This window comes from Bufo gargarizans, chromosome 3 (genome assembly GCF_014858855.1).
Source record: "Bufo gargarizans isolate SCDJY-AF-19 chromosome 3, ASM1485885v1, whole genome shotgun sequence".
Lineage (NCBI taxonomy): Eukaryota > Metazoa > Chordata > Amphibia > Anura > Bufonidae > Bufo > Bufo gargarizans.
In genome coordinates this window covers 503233769-503257129 of record NC_058082.1, presented here as the reverse complement: position 1 = coordinate 503257129, position 23361 = coordinate 503233769, and the positions used below count along the sequence as shown (strand labels likewise).

The 23361-nt window shown below is 46.2% G+C and overlaps 1 protein-coding gene across 1 annotated transcript in view; it reads right to left on the bottom strand.

Annotated features, from left to right (window-relative positions):
* Positions 1 to 2263: 2263 nt before the first annotated feature.
* Positions 2264 to 23361, bottom strand: part of FKBP6 (FKBP prolyl isomerase family member 6 (inactive)) — a 44506-nt gene continuing 23408 nt past the window's right edge. Inside the window, exons 6-8 of the mRNA XM_044285780.1 lie at positions 18800 to 18994; positions 17681 to 17790; positions 2264 to 2348 (exon numbers count right to left, since the gene is read on the bottom strand). Coding sequence (XP_044141715.1) covers positions 2264 to 2348; positions 17681 to 17790; positions 18800 to 18994 — 390 coding nt within the window. The remainder of the gene's footprint in view (positions 2349 to 17680; positions 17791 to 18799; positions 18995 to 23361) is intronic.

Here is a 23361-nt window from a genome sequence, read left to right as displayed (position 1 = left end):
TGGCCACACCTTCAAAGGTACCCATTATCATAATCACAAGACCATACAGTGTTTTCAGCTGGTTACTACATGCTAGGGACACCACTGATGTCAGCTACTCGTCATCTTCATCTTCTAGCACAGGTAACCTCTCTAACAGTGCAGAGAATTTTACATCTTGAGGCTACATGCACACGATCGTATGTGTTTTGCGGTCTGCAAATTGTGGATCCGCAAAAAAAATGCGGATCCATTGTAACAATGCCTAAAACGGACAAGAATAGGATATGTTCTATTTTATTTTATGCAGGGCTACGGAACGGACATACTGATGCGGACAGCACACGGTGTGCTATCCGCATTTTTTGGGGACCCATTGAAATGAAAGGGTGCGCATCCTATCCACAAAATGCGCATCCTATCCACACAAAAAAAATAAGAAAAAAGAAAAGGAAACAAACAACGTTCGTGTGCATGTAGCTTGAGACTGTGGCATCAGCAGCCAGACAGCTTAGTCTACTTTCACACTCGCGTTTTGGCTTTCCGTTCGGGAGATCCATTTAGGGATCTCACAAGTGGTCCAAAACGGATCAGTTTGCATTCTAAATGGAAAAGGATCCGCTCAGAATGCATCAGTTCAGTCTCCATTCCGCTTTGTCCGTCTGATGAAACTGAGCCAAACGGATCCGTCCTGGCACACAATGTAAGGCCTCTTTCACACTTGCGTTGTCCGGATCCGGCGTGTACTCCACTTGCCGGAATTACACGCCGGATCCGGAAAAACGCAAGTGAACTGAAAGCATTTGAAGACGGATCAGTCTTCAAAATGCGTTCAGTGTTACTATGGCACCCAGGACGCTATTAAAGTCCTGGTTGCCATAGTAGTAGTGGGGAGCAGTATACTTACCGTCCGTGCGGCTCCCGGGGCGCTCCAGAATGACGTCAGAGCGCCCCATGCGCATGGATGACGTGCCATGTGATCACGTCATCCAATGCGTGTGGGGCGCCCTGACGTCACTCTGGAGCGCCCCGGGAGCCACACGGACGGCGAGTATGCTGCTCCCCCGCTCCCCACTACACTTTACAATGGCTGCCAGGACTTTAGCGTCCCGGCAGCCATGGTAACCATTCAGAAAAAGCTAAACGTCTGCTCCGGCAATGCGCCAAAACAACGTTTAGCTTAAGGCCGGATCCGGATCAATGCCTTTCAATGGGCATTAATTCTGGATCCGGCCTTGCGGCAAGTGTTCAGGATTTTTGGCCGGAGCAAAAAGCGCAGCATGCGGCGGTATTTTCTCCGGCCAAAAAACGTTCTGGTCCGGAACTGAAGACATCCTAAACGGATTTCTCTCCATTCAGAATGCATTAGGATAAAACTGATCAGGATTCTTCCGGCATAGAGCCCCGACGACAGAACTCTATGCCGGAAGAAAAGAACGCAAGTGTGAAAGAGCCCTAAGTCAATGGGGACAGATCCATTTTCACTGACACAATCTGGCACAATAGAAAACGGATCCGTCCTCCATTGACTTTCAACGGTGTTCAAGATAATACAAACGGATCCGTTCTGAACAGATGCAGACGGCCGTATTATCAGAGCGGATCCGTCCTTGACAGATCCGCACAAAAGCGAGTGTGAAAGTAGCCTTAGCTTTTAGCAGTGCTAAAAAAAAGCTAAATTGTTACAAGCACATATATACTGCAAAGGATTGTTCATTGTAGGACCTTGCAATCTAAATGGTGAATGCATTCATTGCTAAATAGTATCTCTTAATATCCCCTTGAAATAGAACAAATACATTTTCAGCCCGTCTCCTAGCTCTAGCAGAATCTAGACAATGAATAAGACATTTTCTTACAAGTAGAGAATAAAAAGATTCATTGGGCTGCAATCTTCAGTCCCCTGAAGAGACCAACGAGGCTGACCCATCCAGCTGGACAGACATCCTGAACTGAGGTGTGGAAAGCTTGTGTTCCTTTTTTTTTCCAGGTTCCCTGCCCAGCGGAGGGAGGACCTCTCAATGGGAGCACTCACAAATAAAGGACCAATACTACAAACTTGTAGAGCAGATAATGGCCAGACAAGAACAGTGTACTTTATTACTTTCATAAAGCATCCAACAATATTACACTTTTGGGGAGGATTAACTCCACAAAACAGAACACAAGGAGTACGTAATACAAGTGCTTATAAAGACCGAGCAAATAAGTCTTTTCAGACCACTGCTGAGCTGGAAACGAGAGAAGCCGAGAATTCAATGGCATCATAAAATGAACATCTCCATTAATGCTGCACGGTGGTAGATGAAGGAGAAGCAAACATACGACCACACATCTCCCTCTGGCAATCCATGTACTCTTTGTACAAACTGCAAAAAAATGACAGACAATTTTTTGGCTTGATTACTGCAACCCCCTCCCCCCAAATAATTTGTACATAAGACCATTCCTAGGTAAAATCCCACAGATATTAAAGGGGTTATCTTGGAATTTGATATTGATGGTCTATACTCAGGATAAGTCACCATTATCAGATTGGCGGGGATCCAACGCCCCTGCTAATCAGCTTTCTGAAGAGGCAGAGGCACTTTGTGAGCGTTTAGGCCTCTTCCGAGGCCAGTGATGTCACCATACATTGGTCACATGATCTAGGCATAGCTCAGTCCCATTCTAGTGAGTGCTCTGGTGAGCGGAACAGCCTCTTCAAACAGCTGACCTGCGGGAGCATCGGGAGTTAGCTACCACCAATCTGATATTGATGACCTATCCTGAAGAGAACAATAGGAGAGGGCACAAATATTCACTTCCCCTGATCCTTCTCTCCCCTGACATAATATGAGGGCATCATATACAAACATCAGACTGAGGGCATACTAATGTGTATGGGAGCATTAAAGGGGTATTTTCATCTCACAAATTTAAGACCTATTTGCCACTGGGACTCCCACCGCTCTCTAGAATACAGGTCAGCTGACCCAGTCCCGCCTTATTCCATCCTGCTGGCCTCATCTGAGCAACTGTGCTACGCTGCTTCCCTAACTCCCGCCAGTTGTAACCACCGTCCTGGACATAGGTGCAGGTCCTAAAGATGGATCAGATATGAAGGTCTGAGATGAGAATGCCCCTTTATCCCTTCTAACAGTCACCTTAAAATTGGAAAAACCCTCCAAAAATGTCAGTTTATTAATGTGTGTCTGCAGTCAATCTTGTTGACCGCACAACTCAGGGGACACTATTGCATTTTTAACCCCTTAGTGACATCATAAATTTTAGCCTTAAGAACCAATAATATTTTCCCCCTTTGTGTTCTAGCAGTCATAACTTTTACATTTTTTCTTAAAATTTTTATTTTTATTTGTTTTTTTTAGGAACCATTTTGGGGTATATATTGTGTATTAAATAACTTTTTATTATTTTATTTTTAGAGGATACGATTAAAAAACAGCAAATTTTACATTATTTTGTGGAATTTACAGTGGGATGCGAAAGTTTGGGCAACCTTGTTAATCGTCATGATTTTCCTGTATAAATCGTTGGTTGTTACGATAAAAAAGAAGATTTTTGTGAAACTCACCTGTAAAATCTTTTTCTCGTCTTTTCCATTGGGGGACACAGACCATGGGTATAGCTTAGAGGTATTAGTAGGAGGGACACTATGCAAATGAAAGAGCTCCTCCTCCTCGGGCTATACCCCCAGACTCCACCAGGAGGAACTCAGGCGTTGCACAAGCAGTAGGAGAAGGAGCAAGAAAAAATCATGGAAACCATCGGACCAAGCCATAAGGTCCAACCAGAAACAGAAAAACTGAACTAAAGACCCCTCCTGCAACAGGAATAATGGGTGGGAGCTGTGTCCCCCAATGGAAAAGACGAGAAAAAGATTTTACAGGGGAGTTTCACAAAAATCTTCTTTTCTCGTGCTTTTTTCCATTGGGGGACACAGACCATGGGACGTCCAAAAGCAGTCCATGGGGTGGGAAAAAATATCAGCACCGCCAGGAGGAACGCCCCAACGGTCAAACAGGAACCACAGCCTGCAAAACCCTGCGGCCAAAGCCGCATCAGCCGAAGCCAGTGAATGCAACTGACAAAAATTTGCAAAGGTATGCAAGGACGACCAGGTGGCCGCCGTACACAGCTGAGACGCAGAGGCACGACTGCGTCTTGCCCAGGAAGCCCCCTCCGCCCCAATGGAATGAGCGGCAATCCTAGCCGGGGGAACTCCACCACAAGCGTGACAAGCCGCGGAAATAGCCAAGCAGATCCAGAGCGCCAAGAACGGCGGACGGAAGCAGTAGCCGCGAGACACACCTTCAGGACCCGTACAACATCCAGGGAATGCAGAGTGCGTTCCTTGGGGTTAGCCGGAGAAGGACAAAAGGAAGGCAGGACAAGATCCTCATCAAGGTGGAAGGGAGAGACCACCCTGGGCAAAAAGAAGGGGACTGGACGGAGCACAACTTAATCCTGGTGGAAAACCAGAAAGGCTCCTGACAGGAAAGAGCGGCCAGCTTCGACACCAGTCTGACTTAAAAGCTTGTGATGGGATGTGAACTCACAGCCACTGCATAATAGCCCAGAACTTTAATCACTACGCTATGTAGCTGTATCAGAAGCTATGGTCACAAGGAAGTCCAGATGAGAACAGTCAGAGAGACCCTCCTCAAAGGCTCGAAGGGGGCCGACTGCAGAGCGCGCAGAACCAAATTGAGATCCCAAGGAGACAAAGGGGGAACATACGGGGAACCGAATGCGCCACCCCCGAAGAAAGGTCACCACCGGACCCTTAAGAGCAAGGGACCTCTGACGGCCCGCGCCGAAACCTGACCTTACAGGGAACTAAGCGACAGACCCTGCACAAGCCCAGACTGAAGAAAAGACAGTACCATCAAGATGGAAAACCGAAGGGGAGGGAACCCCGAACCCTCAAAAAAGGATAGGAAGGCCATCCAGGTACGATAGTAAATCCGGGAGGAAGAAGACTTCCCCGGACTGATCATGGTCCTAACCACTGAATCCGAGAACCCCATCTTCATCAGGATGGCGGTTTCAACAGTCACGCCGGTAAACGAAGAGACCGCAAATTCCGGTGGAAGAACGGGCCCTGAGACAGTAGGTCCTGTCCGTCGGGAAGAGGCCATGGGGCGTCCGCCAGCAACCAAGCCACGTCCGAAAAACCACGCGCGGCGAGGCCACTCTGGGGTGATGAGAACGGTCGGAGTCCCTTCCGCCTCGAACTGGCGTAGACCCTTTGGTAGGAGAGGAAAACAGAGGAGGCTGAAGTCCTGCCACGGAGACACCTGCGCATCCATCCGTACGCCTCCGGATCTCGGGCGCGAGCCAGGACCACTGGGATCTTGTTGTTGAACCCGGACGCCATTAAGTCCACATCCGGGCGGTCCCATCTGTGGCAGATTTCTTCGAACCCTTCTGGATGCAGAGACCACTCGCTTGGATCCACCGTGTTGTGGCTTAGAAAGTCCGCTGTCCAGTTGTCCACTCCTGGAATGCAAACTGCTGACAACACCGGAACGTGCGTCTCCGCCCACGTCAGAATTCTCTTCACCTCCTGCATCATCATCCGGCTGCGGGTCCCGCCCTGATGGTCGATATAGGCCACGGCCGCGGCATTGCCCGTTTGAACCCGCACTGGGAGGCCCGCAAGGAGAGAGGTCCAATAGGAGAGAGAGAGCGGAAAAAATCGCCCTCAGTTCCAGAAAGTTGATTGGAAGGCGAGACTCTGCCGCCGACCAAATTCCTTGAACCGTGCGAGACTGGAAAACGCCCCCCCAACCCAGGATGCTGGCATCGGTGGCGGCGATCGTCCAGGAGAATGCGAGAAAGGAACTCCCCGACCTCAGGTTCATCGGGAACAGCCACCAAGGGAGAGCTGCCCGAACCCGCTGAAAGGTAAAGGATCTCCTGTTGCGCCAGGCGAGTGTGAAACTGGGCATATGGAAGGCCTCGAAAGAGGCTACCATAAGACCCAGGACCTGCAAGTATTCCCGAATGGAGAGGCACGGGGAGCGCAGCAGATGCGACACTGCCCCCTGGACCTGGGAGGACTTGAAGGCTGGTAGAATACTTTGGCAGCCGAGGTGTCCAAAATCACCCTCCGGAAGGAGAGCCTCTGGGACGGGAAGAGGCAGGAGTTTGGGAAAGTTACCAGCCAGCCGAACCGTTCCAGGGTCTGAACAGTGATCCGGACGCTGTCCGTGGTCTGCGGTAGAGAGGGGGGCCTCTATCCGGATATCGTCCCGATAGGGCAGCAAAGGAATGCCCCTGGTGTCGACCCATAATGGCGAAGCGCAGGAATCGATGGTGGGATTCCGCAATCGGGACATGTGATAGGCCTAGGAGCAGCAGGGCGGGCTGACTGGGCCCTCTAGTGCCGGGAAGGCTGGTGCAAAGGAAGGCCTCTTTGCGGGCGACCTGAGACCCCCGGCGGAGGAAGCAGGCGACGGCCTACCAGATGAGAAACGGCAAAAGGCATGCAGAGAAGAACTCGTCCAGCTGATCCCCATAAGGTCTGGAAACCCCAAAGGGGAGATTAGCAAGGGAACGCTTGGTGGAGGCGTCAGCGTCCCACACCTGCAATCAGATCTCTTCGCGCTGAGTGACAGAGATGGCCAACCTGCGGGCAAAGAGGGAAACAATGTCCCTAGAAGCTTCGCAAAGAATCTTAGAAGCCTGAGACATCTGGAGAACCAACTCCAGTGTGTTAGTAGCCGCATCTCGTACCGCCAGTTCCTGGTGGTGGTGTTGTAACCACACCGAGAGAGCACTGGCTACCCCTGCTGAGTGAAAGGTAGGTCACAGGGACGCGCTGCCAGCGAAAAAAGGACCTGGAAGAGAGTCTATGCGTCTGTCTACAGCATCCTGGAAAGAGGAACTGACTAAGACAGGAAGGGCCACATAATTGGCTAATCCGGCCACCGGAGGATCCACCTTAGGGGGAGGAGACACCTCTCCTCGCCGTCAGCAGGGAAAGGAAAGTATATTCATGCGCTGGGTGGTCGAGAACCTTATTAAGACTACCCCAGGCCCTGGACATGACCGCGGAAAAATCCCTCATGGACCGGGAACATGGTAGTCTCCGACTGCCTGGACGGAAAAAGGGGGAACTCCTGACCAGTGGAAGGAGGAGAATCCCCTTGGAGAATAAAGGTGTCTCGGACAGTCACCACTAAGTCAGCCACCCTGGTGGAGAGCTTAGGCGAGGGGTCCCGCTCCATGACCTAATCAGAGCCGGAAATTCTCCTTCAGACTTGCGCTCCCTAAGGGAGGGGAGAGTCGCCCGAACGCGCCTCTAGACGAGGGGGGGGGGGGGGGGGGGAGAGCCAGAGCCATCCGAGGAGGGATGCTGCTGCTCACGCTCCCTGTTAGTAGTCGGGCGTCTTATGTGGAAAACCACTTAGAGAGGTGGTTGGCGTCACAGGATTTGTAAATGCCCTATAGTCCAAAAAGGACCTGGCTCGTCCGAGCTGGATAATTCTCCTTCGGATTACTCTCCCTAGGGAGGGGGAAGAGCAGTCCGCAAGCGCCACCGGCGAGGTGAGGGGGGTGGAGAGACGGAGACATCAGAGGTGGGATGCTGCCGCTCACGCTGCCTCTTCGTAGTCAGTCACCCACTGTGGGGACCACTGAGAGAGATGGAGTCGTTAGCGCCACAGGATTAAAGGACATGGTTGCCTTGGCGACTAAGACCAATTTAGCGGCCGCACTGGACATGGCAGATGCCCAAGCGGGGACCGCAGGCCCCCAGGGACGTGGAGGAGGGGGGTAAGGCAGGGATGCAGGTAATACTTATCTGCTCCTGCAGAACTTCTCCCTCGACTCCAGGACCAGCAGGGATGCACCTCATCAGGCTTCTGACTCCTTGTCCAGGAGTGCAGTGTTCTGGTGGAGGGTGGCAGCAGGAGACCCAGTAGCTGGTGGGATACCGGAGCTGCAGGTCGAGCCCGGATCCACTTGTCTTCTTTGGGGGGCAATGGAGGCAGCGTCCAAGGACGGCAGCGGGCATTCCACGGGGGACCAGGAAGGCGCCATGCCGACCTGTGTCCCCATCTAGAATAATGTAAACAATTTTTGAAGGCTGAAAGGGGCTTTGAACTCAGAAAGCCTGGACATGGGGCAGCAGCAGCAGTACCACTGAGCTACCAGCTTGCCTGGCACAAAACGTAGTAGAGTGATGAGGAGCTGCACGGCCATGAGCAAACAGAGTCTCCGGTGTAAGGAGAGTCAGAGCGGCATGTCGAGGCTCCGCCTCCCCGAACGCGTCATTATGGCGCGAAAAATAAGCGCGCGCACGAAAAATAAGCGCGCGCGCGAAAATATGCGCGAAAATAAGCGCACATGCGAAAATATGCGCGAAAATATGCGCACGCGCGCGAAAATAAGCGCGCGCGTGATTTAAACAAACACCACGTGGAGGAGCGGCCTGCCGGCGGGCGCTGAGGGAGCGCAGCAGCCAAGGCCCGACGAGAGATAGCGCTGAAGCCCACAGTTTAAGGGGGAAGAGATGCCAGTACTCTATTGCCAAAATGAAGAAAGTGCCCCATCAGGATCCTTCTTCAAGCTCACCCAGGTAGCCACAGACAAACAGACACAGAGGGAGGGGGAGGAATTGGGCAACACTTATCTGCTCAGCATGCTCCCTCGATGTCCAGACCAGCAGGGATGCGCCTCTTCAGACTTCTGACTCCAATCCAGGAGAACAGTGCTCTGGAGGAGGGTAGGCAGCAGGCGTCCCAGCAGCTGGTGGGATGCCGGAGCTAACAGGTCGAGCCCGGATCCACTTATCTTCTTGGGGGGAAATGGAGGCAGCCAGGCAACGTCCCAAAGACGGCGGCGGGCACTCCACGGGGGACCAGGAAGGCGCCATGCCGACCTGTGTCCCCATCTAGAATAAAAATAACAAAAAGGAGTAGAATCAGAGAGTGTCAACCTCCTTCACCAGACACTAAGCAAAGACTGAGTTCCTCCTGGTGGAGTCTGGGGGTATAGCCCGAGGAGGAGGAGCTCTTTCATTTGCATAGTGTCCCTCCTACTAATACCTCTAAGCTATACCCATGGTCTGTGTCCCCCAATGGAAAAAAGCACGAGAAAATGTCAGTTAAATATATCATATAGGAGACACACACAGTGATATTTGAGAAGTGAAATGAATTTTATTGGATTTACAGAAAGTGTGCTATAATTGTTTAAACAAAATTAGGCAGGTGCATAAATTTGGGCACTGTTGTCATTTTATTGATTCCAAAACCTTTAGAACTAATTATTGGAGCTCAAATTAGCTTGGTAAGCTCAGTGACCCCTGACCTACATACACAGGGGAATCCAATTATGAGGAAGAGTATTTAAGGGGTCAATTGTAAGTTTCCCTCCTCTTTTAATTTTCTCTGAAGAGTAGCAACATGGGGGTCTCAAAACAACTCTCAAATGACCTGAAGACAAAGATTGTTCATCATCATGGTTTAGGGGAAGGATACAGAGATTTCAGCTGTCTGTTTCCACAGTTAGGAACATATTGAGGAAATGCAAGACCACAGGCTCAGTTCACGTTAAGGCTCGAAGTGGTAGACCAAGAAAAATCTCGGATAGACAGAAGCGACGAATGGTGAGTACAGTCAGAGTCAACCCACAGACCAAGACTTACAACATCATCTTGCTGCAGATGGAGTCACTGTGCATCGTTCAACCATTTGGCACACTTTACACAAGGAGATGCTGTATGCGAGAGTGATGCAGAGGTAGCCTTTTCTCCCCCCACAGCACAAAAAGTGCCGCTTGAGGTGGGCTAAAGCACATTTGGACAAGCCAGCTTCATTTTGGAATAAGGTGCTGTGGACTGATGGAACTAAAATTTAGTTATTTGGCCATAACAAGGGGCGTTATGCATGGAGGAAAAAGAACACAGCATTCCAAGAAAAACACCTGCTACCTACAGTAAAATATGGTGGTGGTTCCATCATGCTGTGGGGCTGTGTGGCCAGTGCAGGGACTGGGAATCTTGTCAAAGTTGAGGGACGCATGGATTCCACTCAGTATCAGCAGATTCTGGAGACCAATGTCCAGGAATCAGTGACAAGGCTGAAGCTGCGCCGGGGCTGGATCTTTCAACAAGACAACGACCCTAAACACTGCTCAAAATCCACTAAGACATTTATGCAGAGGAACAAGTACAACGTTCTGGAATGGACATCTCGGTCCCCAGACCTGAATATAATTGAAAATCTGTGGTGTGACTTGGAGAGCTGTCCATGCTCGGAAGCCATCAAACCTGAATGAACTAAAGATGTTTTGTAAAGAGGAATGGTCCAAAATACCTTCAACCAGAATCCAGACTCTCATTGGAACCTACTGGAAGCGTTTAAATATTGATTACATTTATTTTTTGTGGTGCCCAAATTTATGCACCTGCCTAATTTTGTTTAAACAATTATAGCACACTTTCTGTAAATCCAATAAACTTCATTTCACTTCTCAAATATCACTGTGTGTGTCTCCTATATGATATATTTAATTGACCTTTTTTTATCATAACAACCAATGATTTATACAGGAAAATCATGACGATTAACAAGGTTGCCCGAACTTTTGCATCCACTGTATTTACGGTGTTCAACTGTGTGGTAAAAAAGAACATAATTTTATAATGTGGGTCAGTGATGATAATGTCACATTTCTATATTTTTTTTTAAACTATTTTTCCTTTCCTCCTTTAGCCTGTCAGCTCTGCAACTGCTCCTTCATTCTCCTCCAGACTGACAAAGGGGGGGCTGCTCATATCTCTTTTTTGGTATCAGCTAGAGATATGGGCTTTGTATTGTTTGAAAGCTTTCAAGAGAATACCAGAATGACAGCAATATGTTCAGTACATGGGAAGATATCGGGATGCAGTAAATACAGCTGAAAGTGAAAGCAAAAGCAGGTTTTACCCGCGATTATTTCCGACTCGATTTCTAACAGTGATATCTCCTTTTTGGCTTGTATGAAAGCCTGGAAACAAGACCAGTTGCATCTAGCTGCTACCATTCAGGAGATAGCAGCATCTAAAGCAGCCCTCCCCCATCCACTTCCTTTCCGAGCTAAGCTTGGGCAGAACAGTTAACTACTTTTCCCACTTCCAATCTGGACTCGGACAAAACAGTTAGGTGGTTAATAAACTGCAATTTTATAAGATACTTAGGCCCTGATTTATCATACCTTCACTCCAGAATTCTGCCATCAAAAAGTCGTAAAATAGGGCCTTTGCACTTGCTTGCGCAAAATTTAAGCGATTGACTTTTTACACTCACTTGCATAAAATTTTGAGACTTTTCAGTTTTGTAAGGCTACCTCTCACTTCAGTTTTGTAAGGCTACTTTCACACTTGCGGCAGGACGGATCCGACAGGCTGTTCACCATGTCGGATCCGTCCTGCGGCTATTTCACCGTGCCCGCGGACCGCAGCTCTGTCCCTATTGACTATAATGGGGACGGGGGGCGGAGCTCCGGCGCAACACGGCGGTGCACGCAGAAAGCCGTCTGACTAAAAAGCCTGACATGCAGTAATTGTAGTCCGGCGGCCTTTCTCCGCGCACCGCCGTGCTGCGCCAGAGCTCCGCCCCATCCCCATTATATATCACTGGATAATTATCCTACTTAAAACTTAACTTTTAGTTAATATCAATTAAAATAAATCCCACAAAGTTGATGTGTATATTTATGATAACTGCATAGGTCAAATGCTATGGACTTAAGTACAATTAGACATGGGTAAATATGCAAATTCAAGTGCTCAAGGTTGGACATGAAGTCCCACTCACGGTTTGATGATAATTTCGTTATGTGGAGATGAAATATACCACAGTAAAAATCAACGTGACTGGGCGGTCCATGGAGATCTTGATTGGAAAAAAGAATGTCGAGATGAACAATATTTTCTTTTTGGGGTGTATATAGGGTAAAAAGGCAGGCAGATGCTGGGGAAATGAGATATCCCTACCAGGCTATTTTTATTTCTGCCTAAAAGCGGAGAAATCTCCCGCCTAAACGCGGAAGAATCACCTCAGGAGGAGGCGACCCCACTTATCGACGGCTATCCCTATTATACTATCCCTATAGCATCTCCCAATGTCTGTACAGCCAAAAAAAGATTAGGTTATTCCCAAAAAGAGAATGAGTTATTCCCAACGCGTTTCCTCCAGTGCAGGTGTGACCGGATTCATCAGGGGAAGAAAAATTGATGGTAAAACGGCACAATCGCCCTCAGCACAATGGCTCTCCAAAGATGTGTCCAACTGGATAATGCAGTCCAGAGAAATCCCTGTGACTGCCCCTCTATATATATGCTAATACAATTAGACTAGACAAATAAACAATTAGATACCTCATGATGTAAAACGAGGACCGGCGTGCGTTCCACCATCGGCCAGCATGGACCGGAAGTACGTGATATCTCATGCGCCGACCGCTGCTATTGGCCGGCAGTGGAACGCACGCTAGGAATGGAACGCATGGAAACCGGAAGTATGCCCAGTGCGCCGGAGATGACATGCAGGGCGCTGGGGCGCATGATTTCATGCGTTCCACAATATATATAAGGTGAATAAGTAACAAATACAATAGATATGTAAAAAATAAAGAGGAAGACTATTTTAAATATACATATAGTCAATGAATATTACATTATTATACTGTCAAGTAAAGCATATATTAAGGATTAGATGAAGTTGAATTTGAGTGTGGGACGCTAAATGGAGACAGGGAAGGACAATTTATTGTCAGTATAAAGTGACTAATGATAGAGTCCTACCAATTGATACAGGTACCATTTAGATATAGATATAAATATTACAAAGGTGGACCTATTGCGGTCTGATGCCTTCATTTGAGAGGTCCGAAAAAATAAACAATAATTTTGATCAAAAAACAAAGAGGTGTAACAGGTTATCATAGAAAATATTGTCCCATATCCAATATCAATTTGGCCATAAATTTTTTTGAAAAGATGGCAAAATTCATAGTATATAGGACTTGGTGTATAAAAGAAAGGCACCACTCCAAAATAAACATTTCAAATGAAGGGACTAAAAGACAAAATTTCATTGAGTCCAAGAGGACTCACCGTTTTGAGGCGGTAAGTCCATTCGGACTCCTTCTGTAGGATTCTCCTGTCAAGGTTGCCCCCCCTAGGAGATGGACGTATAACCTCGACCACGCAGAACTTTAAACATTTTGGATTTCCATCATGGAGATCATGTACATGTCTAGAGATACTGGTGTCTCTTTTGTGTCTTATGTCCCCAAGGTGGTCTCCAATTCGTCTTCTGAGTTCCCGTTTTGTTTTGCCGACATATTGGAGTTCACATGAACAGATGCAGAGATACACTACCCCGGTCGTTTTGCAATTTGCAAAATCCCGAATATTGTAAGTTTTATTGGTAGTGTGGCTCGTGAAATTCTTCGTTTGATTTATATATGGGCAAGCTATACAGGATCCACATCGGTATGTACCCAGAGGTTTTCTATCTAGCCAAGTGCCAGTTTTTTTTGGCGCTGTATAGTGGCTATGAATAAATCGGTCGCCTAAGGATCTACCTCTTCTGTATGTTATAGCTGGTTTGGGTGGAAGTATATCATAGATATCAGGGTCCAGCAAAAGCATGTCCCAATATTTTTGGAAGATATTTCTGACCTCTCTACTGCAGGTGTCATATGTCCCAATGATACGAAAGATAGAATCCGTATCTGTTTTTTTGGGGGTAGGTAAGAGGAGATCCGTTCTATTTTTGCTTGAGGCCATCCTGAAGGCCCTATGTAGGGGGTAGTCAGGGTATCCTCTTTGTTTGAACCTGGCCTTAAGATCTTTGGCCTGGCTAAAGAAATCTCTCTGGGTGGTACAGTTTCTGCGAATTCGCAGATACTGGCCCTTTGGGATACCGCATTTCAGGTTTTCAGGGTGATAGCTTTCCCATCGGAGCAGGCTATTTGTAGCAGTTGGTTTCCTATGAGTTTTTGTAGTGATGGTACCATTCCTCAAAGTGATGAATAGATCCAGGAAAGCCAGGCCTTGGTTATACACTTCAGAAGTGAAGTGCATTCCTATATCATTTTGATTTAGGTCGGCCAAAAAGTCAAAGAATAGTCGTCTGGGGCCGCCCCAGAATATCAGGATATCGTCGATATAGCGGCCCCAGAAGACTATTCTAGACGTCCAGGGACAATCGTCCGCAAACACAACAGTATCCTCCCACCAGCCCAGGAACAAATTAGCATAGGTGGGGGCACATGCGCTCCCCATTGCTGTGCCCCTGAGCTGGTGGAAGAAACGGGTATCAAACAGAAAATAATTGTGTCTGAGAACGAAATCCATAAGTTTCAGAACAAAACTACTGTGTGCACGATATTGTGTGCCACGACTTTTGAGGAAATGGTCTATAGCATGCAGTCCCTTATCATGTGGGATATTACTGTACAAGGCCTCTACATCTATGGAGGCTATAAGTACATCATCATCAAGCTGTACACCGTCTATCTTACTGAGTAGATCGGATGTATCCCTAATGTAGGAGGGTAGAGCTGTGACATAATTTCTCAAAATCTTGTCAAGGTAAATACCCACATTCTGTGTAAGGGAATTGATACCTGCAACAATAGGCCGTCCCTTTAATGGGCTTAATCCTTTGTGGATCTTGGGAATAGTGTAGAAGGTGGCAATTTGGGGGTATGGTGCAAGCATAAATTTAACTTCATCATTCGATATTATTTTGTTCTCTAGGGCATCTATAAGGATGGTTTCAAGGTCCCCAGTAAATTTATCTGTGGGATCAGCCCCGAGGATTTGATAGTAATTTTTATCATTTAGAATGGTATTACACATTCGTTTATATTCTTGATGATTCATAGCCACCAAATTGCCACCTTTGTCAGACGGTTTTAAGATGATATCGTGATTCGATTGAATTTGCATCATGGCCTCTATTTCCCTTTTATCTAAATTGGAATCATTTTTGAGACATTTTCGGTCCAATTTTTCAAGTTCTTTTGTTACTATTGTTAGAAATAGATCTATAGAACTATTTTCCATTGGGGGAGGAAGTTTGGTGCTTTTGGGTTTAAGGTTGGTAAAGGGACCTTCACCTATTTTTCTTTCCCCCTCTGACAAAAGGTCGGCCAAATTCTTCACCAGAGGGAGTTCATTCAAGGGAATCCCCAGTTTGACACTCTCCTCCAGGTCACTATGTCTGAAAAATTTCTGCCATTTCAGTTTACGACAGAATAGGTGTAAATCTTTCACCCAAGAAAAACAGTTATACCTAGTTGTTGGTACAAAGGAGGTACCCCTAGTCAGTATATTCATTTCGGTATCTGAAAAGGTATAGTCAGTGAGATTAATGATCTGTCCTTTCTGAGATATGTCTATTTGGCTAATCGGGGTCGGTCCCTGAGGTCGTATGGGATCCCCCCCGATCCTAAAAAATTGGAGGGCAAGACAGAGCCAGATGGACATGGTGCTTCTGAGTATGTGTTCTGTGGGTCGTTTCTGGTATTTGTTCCCCATTTTTGATATTTACCCCTGCGACCTCTGGGTCCCTTAGGTCCTCTATACCTGGATTTACCTCGGGAATTATAGTCAGTGGATCGATCCGTATCCGAGGTGTCAATCTCTGAGGAAGAGATTTCTTTTGTTGCCGGTTTGGTCTTTTCACCTAAATTGATATATGCTCGTTTTTCCTTAAATTCAAGAAGATCTTTTTTATACTGATTATGTTTTCTCTCCTTTATAGAGATATGATATCTCTCAACAGAGATCTGTAAATTGTTCTCTCTTCTAGAAAAATCAGGATCTTCCTTGAATTTAAGGATCTGTTCAATCACAGTATTTAGTCTGGCAGAGGTTTTTTCTAAGGTAGTTCGTTCCTCTGTCAGTAACAGGCGCATGAGGTTAAGAGAGCTTTCTGTTAAAGTTCTTTCCCACTTTATTAGTAGGTCTGGTGTTTGGGATCTAGTTGCAGGGGAAATAAAAATACGTAGTCCTTTTGGGACAATTTCAGATTTTATATAGTTTTCTAAAGACTGGGTCTCCCACCAGGATTTGATGTTGTCCCTATAACACACATATAGTTCTTTAAACAAGGATTTTAAATTAGTCGATGTTTCCAGACAGTCAATATTTTGGTCTGAGAAAACCTGAGTAGCCTCAGCTAGCCATTGATCAGTGTTAATCGGACCAGACAAGAAACTAGCCATTCTAGACAAAAAAAAAAAAAAAAAAAAAAATTCACAGTAGTAAATATATTTTTTATACGTAGGAATATAAACTATGTATCACTGGATAATTATCCTACTTAAAACTTAACTTTTAGTTAATATCAATTAAAATAAATCCCACAAAGTTGATGTGTATATTTATGATAACTGCATAGGTCAAATGCTATGGACTTAAGTACAATTAGACATGGGTAAATATGCAAATTCAAGTGCTCAAGGTTGGACATGAAGTCCCACTCACGGTTTGATGATAATTTCGTTATGTGGAGATGAAATATACCACAGTAAAAATCAACGTGACTGGGCGGTCCATGGAGATCTTGATTGGAAAAAAGAATGTCGAGATGAACAATATTTTCTTTTTGGGGTGTATATAGGGTAAAAAGGCAGGCAGATGCTGGGGAAATGAGATATCCCTACCAGGCTATTTTTATTTCTGCCTAAAAGCGGAGAAATCTCCCGCCTAAACGCGGAAGAATCACCTCAGGAGGAGGCGACCCCACTTATCGACGGCTATCCCTATTATACTATCCCTATAGCATCTCCCAATGTCTGTACAGCCAAAAAAAGATTAGGTTATTCCCAAAAAGAGAATGAGTTATTCCCAACGCGTTTCCTCCAGTGCAGGTGTGACCGGATTCATCAGGGGAAGAAAAATTGATGGTAAAACGGCACAATCGCCCTCAGCACAATGGCTCTCCAAAGATGTGTCCAACTGGATAATGCAGTCCAGAGAAATCCCTGTGACTGCCCCTCTATATATATGCTAATACAATTAGACTAGACAAATAAACAATTAGATACCTCATGATGTAAAACGAGGACCGGCGTGCGTTCCACCATCGGCCAGCATGGACCGGAAGTACGTCATATCTCATGCGCCGACCGCTGCTATTGGCCGGCAGTGGAACGCACGCTAGGAATGGAACGCATGGAAACCGGAAGTATGCCCAGTGCGCCGGAGATGACATGCAGGGCGCTGGGGCGCATGATTTCATGCGTTCCACAATATATATAAGGTGAATAAGTAACAAATTATAGTCAATGGGGACAGAGTGGCGGTCCGGCGGCACGGCGAAATAGCCGCAGGACGGATCCGACATGGTGAACAGCCTGTCGGATCCGTCCTGCCGCAAGTGTGAAAGTACCCTAATATGGGTGGAAAAGTGGGTGTGGTTAGCTATGTTAAGGAGTTTCTATCCAGATTTATCATTGAGATTTAAAAAAAAAATAATGCAATCTCACTCAAGGAGGGTGGAGTAGGAAAACTGGAGTAGCTTCTCTAGACAGAAGTGTTAGGTTTAAGGACAAGTCACATTTATCAAACAACCTGTGACATTTGATAAATGTGGCATAAAGAATTCCAACACAGACTCAAGCAAAATGGGCTTCAAATATTCTCCTCATGATAAATTCCCCCCTTAGAGTGCATGTTCTGTAATACCTTGACAACCTCTTCAGCTCACTGTTAATTTCCAAATTGAATGGTTCCAACTTCTGAGCCCTCAGAAGGAAGGTGCGAGCCTTCATATACTCTTTCAGTTCAAGACAAGCCTGGGACCAGAGATGAAAAATAATGCCAGGTCACCTGAACTACACATTAGTCATTAGAAAATATACATTTAGGGTAGCGTTGTGTAGCTGCAGTTAGAAATCGCTTCTGTTAATGGAATTTTCCATCTTAAATAACATTTTAAAAAAACACAAACCATTTTGCATCTGCAAGATATGCCGATCGTTTATAGAAATAATAAAAGGGTTATTCCCATCCTAGCGATATGCCCCCAATGTCTGATATGTACGGGTCCCACCTCTGGGACCTGCACCTATACTTAGAACGGAGCCTGGAAAGTCCCGGAGGGCGCACTGCGGATGCACGGCTGCCCTCCATTCATTCCTAGGGGAGCGCCAAAAATAGCCAAGTTTGTTTTTGGAAGTCCCACTGAAATTAATTAATGGCGCAGCCAATGCTCCATTCATTTCAATGAGGCTTACAGAAATAGCCATCGGCGCTCATATAGGGATGAATAGAGGGCGGCTGCGCATGAGCGGTGCGCCCTCAGGCACTTTATGGGCTCCGTTTTAAGTATCCCAGAGGAGAGACCCACACCTATCAGACACTGGGGGCATATCCTAGTGATGTGCCCCCAATGTCTAATATGGGAATACCCCTTTAAGCTAAAGGGTTATTCTGTTATAAAAAATAAAATAAAAAGTCTTCTAATATGCTAATTAAACCTAAAAAGCATATAAACAGATCCTGTCACTTCCATACTGCCGCTGCCTGGTTCCCCACCGGTCCAGTGATGATGTTGTGACACAGAGGCAAGATTGGAGCTGCTTACAGCCGATAACGGGCTGCAGTTGGTCACATGCCTGTGTTGGATCGTCATTGTTAAACCAAAAAGCAGAGAGTGATGGAGGAAACAGACCACGGCAGTACGGGAGTGGAGGAGGACCTGTGAAGTGAGTCCTCAGCATACAGATATTTTGCTTACAAGGGAATACCTCTTTAATCCTAAAACAGTTTGCACAGGAGCAATGTTTTCCCCAATATACACACCTGGCCACAGCGAAACAAAGCTTTTACGTTTTTGTTGTCTATGGCCAACGCCTTCTCTCCCCACTTCAGAGCAGTAGAGGGGCGCTCCAGCTTCAGATAAGTAAGTGCCAAATTCAAGTCCACAAGCAGACGAGCAGCATCAAGCTGTGCATTTTCTTCCTCTGAAGTGTCTTTACGGGACAGACATGAGAAGGCCTGTTTGTACAGGAAAATTAAATGATGTTTGACATTGTCCCTAACAGAGAGCAGAATCACTAAGAAGCGTCATAACAGAAAAAGAAAAAAAAAAACATATTTGTCACATAAGCAAGCCTTGGGTGCACTTTAAGGGCACGTGCCCCTACAGCGGATGTAATCCTCTTATTAAAGGCCTGAGAACTACTGTAAGCAGAATTCAAAGCGAATTTCAACTTTTGCAAAGCAACAAGTACAATCTGCAAAAAATCTGGGAAAAAAAATATAGAACAGAAAGGACATGCCTGCAGATTTGCGTATCTACATTTTGCCCTTAAAGGGAACCTGTCATCAAGTTGATTTCAGCTGTCATTTAAAAGTTAAAAGTAAGTGGTTGCCGAAAACATCACAATCTTTACAGACTGGGCCTGGAAAAGAATCAAATCTACCTGAGAAGAGTCCTGGTTAGTCATGAATTCCTGCTCTCCCGCCCACCTGCTGATGACTGACAGTCTTCTACCTAGTTTTCTCCCTTTCTCTCTAGGAGAGAACTGCCAATCATCAGCAGATGGGTGAGAGAGCAGGAGATTATGAATAACCATGACTCTTCTCAGGTAGATTTGACTCTTTTCAAGGCCTGCAATGATTATGATGCTGGTTCTCAGCAACCTCTTTTAACGTCACTTACTCACGTGACACGCCTGCTCTGCCTGCTTCATTCATAAAGTGGGTGGAGCCGGCACATCACGTGAGTGACATTACGCCGCCGCCCGCTCTGCCTGTTACTGGAGCTTCATTGTCAGGTAATAAAGATGCGCTAATTTAAAGTTGAAGTAAAAGTTACTGCCAGAATAGTGCTGTGAGCGGTGGGGCCAGGGCTGTTATGGGGAGGGGGATCAGTGGATGGCACTGTTATGGGGGAGATCTGTGGATGACACATATAGCATAAGATGCTATATAGAGTCATCCACAGATCCCCCCCCCCCATAACAGTGCCATCCACAGATCCCCCGCATAACAGTGCCATCCACAGATCCCCCATAACAGTGTCATCCATGGATCCCCCATTCCATAACAATGCCATCCACAGATCCCCCATCCCATAACAATGCCATCCACAGATCCCCCATCCCATAACAATGCCATCCACAGATCCCCCATCCCATAACAATGCCATCCACAGATCCCCCATCCCATAACAATGCCATCCACAGATCCCCCCCATAACAATGCCATCCACAGATCCCCCCCATAACAATGCCATCCACAGATCCCCCCCCCCCCCCAAAAAAAAACAATGCTATCCACAGATCCCCCACATAACAATGTGTCATCCACAGATTCCCCCATAAGGCTGGTTTCACAAGGGCGTTGCGGGAAAAGGTGCTGGTGTGTTGCAGGAACATGCACGATTTTTCCATGCGAGTACAAAACATTGTAATGCGTTTTGCACGCGTGTGAGAAAAATCGGCATGTTTGGTACCCAAACCCAAACTTCTTCACAGAAGTTCGAGCTTGGGATCGGTGTTCTGTAGATTGTATTATTTTCCCTTATAACATGGTTATAAGGGAAAATAATAGCATTCTAAATTCAGAATGCATAGTACAATAGCGCTGGAGGGGTTAAAAAATAAATAAAAATTTAACTCACCTTAATCCACTTGCTCGCGTAGCCGGCATCTCTTCTGTCTCTTTCTTTGCTGATTGCAGTCAAAGGACCTGTGGTGACGTCACTCCGGTCATCACATGGTCCATCACATGATCCTTTACCATGTTGATGGATCATGTGATGACCGGAGTGATGTCACCACAGGTCCTTTGACTGCAATCAGCAAAGAAAGAGACAGAAGAGATGCCGGCTACGCGAGCAAGTGGATTAAGGAGAGTTACATTATTTTTTAATTTTATTTTTTTACCCCTCCAGCGCTATTGTACTATGCATTCTGTATTCAGAATGCTATTATTTTCCCTTATAACCATGTTATAAGGGAAAATAATAAAATGATCGGGTCTCCATCCCGATCGTCTCCTAGCAACCGTACGTGAAAATCGCACCACATCCGCACTTAGTTGCGGATGCTTGCGATTTTCACGCAGCCTCATTCACTTCTATGGGGCCTGCATTGCGTGGAAAACGCAGAATATAGAACATGCTGCGATTTTCACGCAACGCACACGTGATGCGTGAAGATCACCGCTCATGTGAACAGCCCCATAGAAATGAATGGGTCAGGATTCAGTGCGGGTGCAATGCTTTCAACCTGCACGGAATACTCGCCTGTGTGAAAGGGGCCTAACAGTGTCATCCACAGATCCCCCATAACTTGTCTTTTTTTACAATTATGTAACTCTTAAATTTGTTTTATATGGCTTTTGAACATAAATTTTTCAAGTAAAATTATATATACCCCTTTTTTTGCCATTTTCGTGTTTTTTCCCGATTAAATCAATGATATTATCAACAACTAATCTATTATTCAAATAATCGTTAGCTGCAGCCCTAGACTTTATAGTCAGGGGGGGGGGGGAACACCAAATGAATGTCACAAAGTGCAAATCACGGTATTAATATATGACCAATCACACGAAGAAGAAAAAAAAAAAAAAAAAACACGTGCAAGGCTGCACCATTATTTTAAAATATATAATTTATTAAAAAACACAAAAAGCCCAAGCAAATTTTTAAAACATTGTATACAATTACATCATTGCGTGTGGAGTAAAGGCATGTCCAACACACATACCTGCATCCACCAAGTTCAAAATAGAAACATACATGTGCCACCAGAGTAGTATATAATTAATAAATAAGGCATCAAAAAATGCAAGATACTTATCAGGTGAAAGAGTAAGCAGACATGGTGTCAGGTAAAAACGCCCCACTTGTATCGCCAGTCAGAGCTAGCATCCTCAGGGGTAGTTTGCTTTCCGTCCGGGGATGCAGAGCAAGGCGGCATGACCCCCAATGTAAGTCAATGGGGACGGATCCGTTTTCTCTGACACAATAGAAAACAGATCCATCCTCCAATGACTTTCAATGGAATTCATGATGGATCTGTCTTGGCTATGTTAAGGATAATACAACTGGATCCGTTCATAATGGATGCAGATGGTTGTATTATCAGTAAGGGAAAAGTTTTTGCTGAACCCTGCCGGATCCAGTAAAAACGCTAGTGAAAGTAGCCTTAGGGTCCACCACGTGCGGCAGATCAGCCAGCCAAACTAGTGGGACTGCACATGCTCCACCTGATGCGAGGAGAGTGAATGCTCTAAACAGGTAGCACGGATGGCTGCTGCTACAACCGACACCGCCTGCTACGATTACACTGATCATGTGTCACGGATGTTCCTGTCACAGGTATCAGGAGATCAGTGAGACTGGCAACACATGGTTTGATCTGACAGGTTCCTTGTGGATCAATTTGTGTCTGTGTTGTTTCTGGTAATGGCCACACCCCTTTGCCTCAGGTGTTGCTTGTGTGGTCATTTTACCTTCTCTATTTATTGTTTCTCCCACCATGCTGTGCAGTTTATAGCTTCAGTCTTGTTAAGGATTGCTGGTGTTTGGATCTCGGTGGAGTTCCTGTGCTTCCTTAGCCATTTGAAATTAAGTGTCTTCTTCCCCTTTTGGTAATTGTTTGGGTTTCCTTGTGTTGCTCTTTTCCCTGTCATTTGTGTTTTGGGAGACTCCTGTTCGTCCAACAGTTTGTCCTAAGATTAGTTCCAGGGTCCTACAGGGCGAGTTAGGACTTTAGGTTCCTGTGTATGAACTCGGGCCACCTCTGGGGTCAGTTCATACTTACAGTCAGTCAGGACTTTGATTAGGGTTTCTCTAGGAGGTGACCTGCTCCTTTCCCTAGTTTCCAGGCCTGTTCCTTCTCACCCCTTTCTCTCCTACGTTCGGTGTGGGTTTCCCTTCCACACCGAAGCATGGCATTATAAACCACCAAACCGTTATTGTTTTGCATGTGTCAGTACAGCCATGGATCCTATCACTGCACTGGCCGGGGCTGTCTTTGGAGGTAGCTGACTTCCGCACGACCATCTCGCAGATCCAGAGACCACAGGCTGCTGGTCCTAGTGGTGGCTACGAGGCTCCCGGACATAATTTGGAGAGAGAGGAGAGAGGAGAGGAGAGAAGAGAGAGAGAGAAGAGAGAGAGAGAGAGAGAGAGAGAGAGAGAGAGAGAGAGAGAGAGAGAGAGAGAGAGAAGAGAGAGAGAGAGAGAGAGAGAGAGAGAGAGAGAGAGAGAGAGAGAGAAGAGAAGAGAGAGAGAGAGAGAGAGAGAGAGAGAGAGAGAGAGAGAGAGAGAGAGATCCGCTTTCAAGAGTATTACCGTATTTTTCGCTTTATAAGATGCACCTAACTTTTTGAGGAGGAAAATGAGA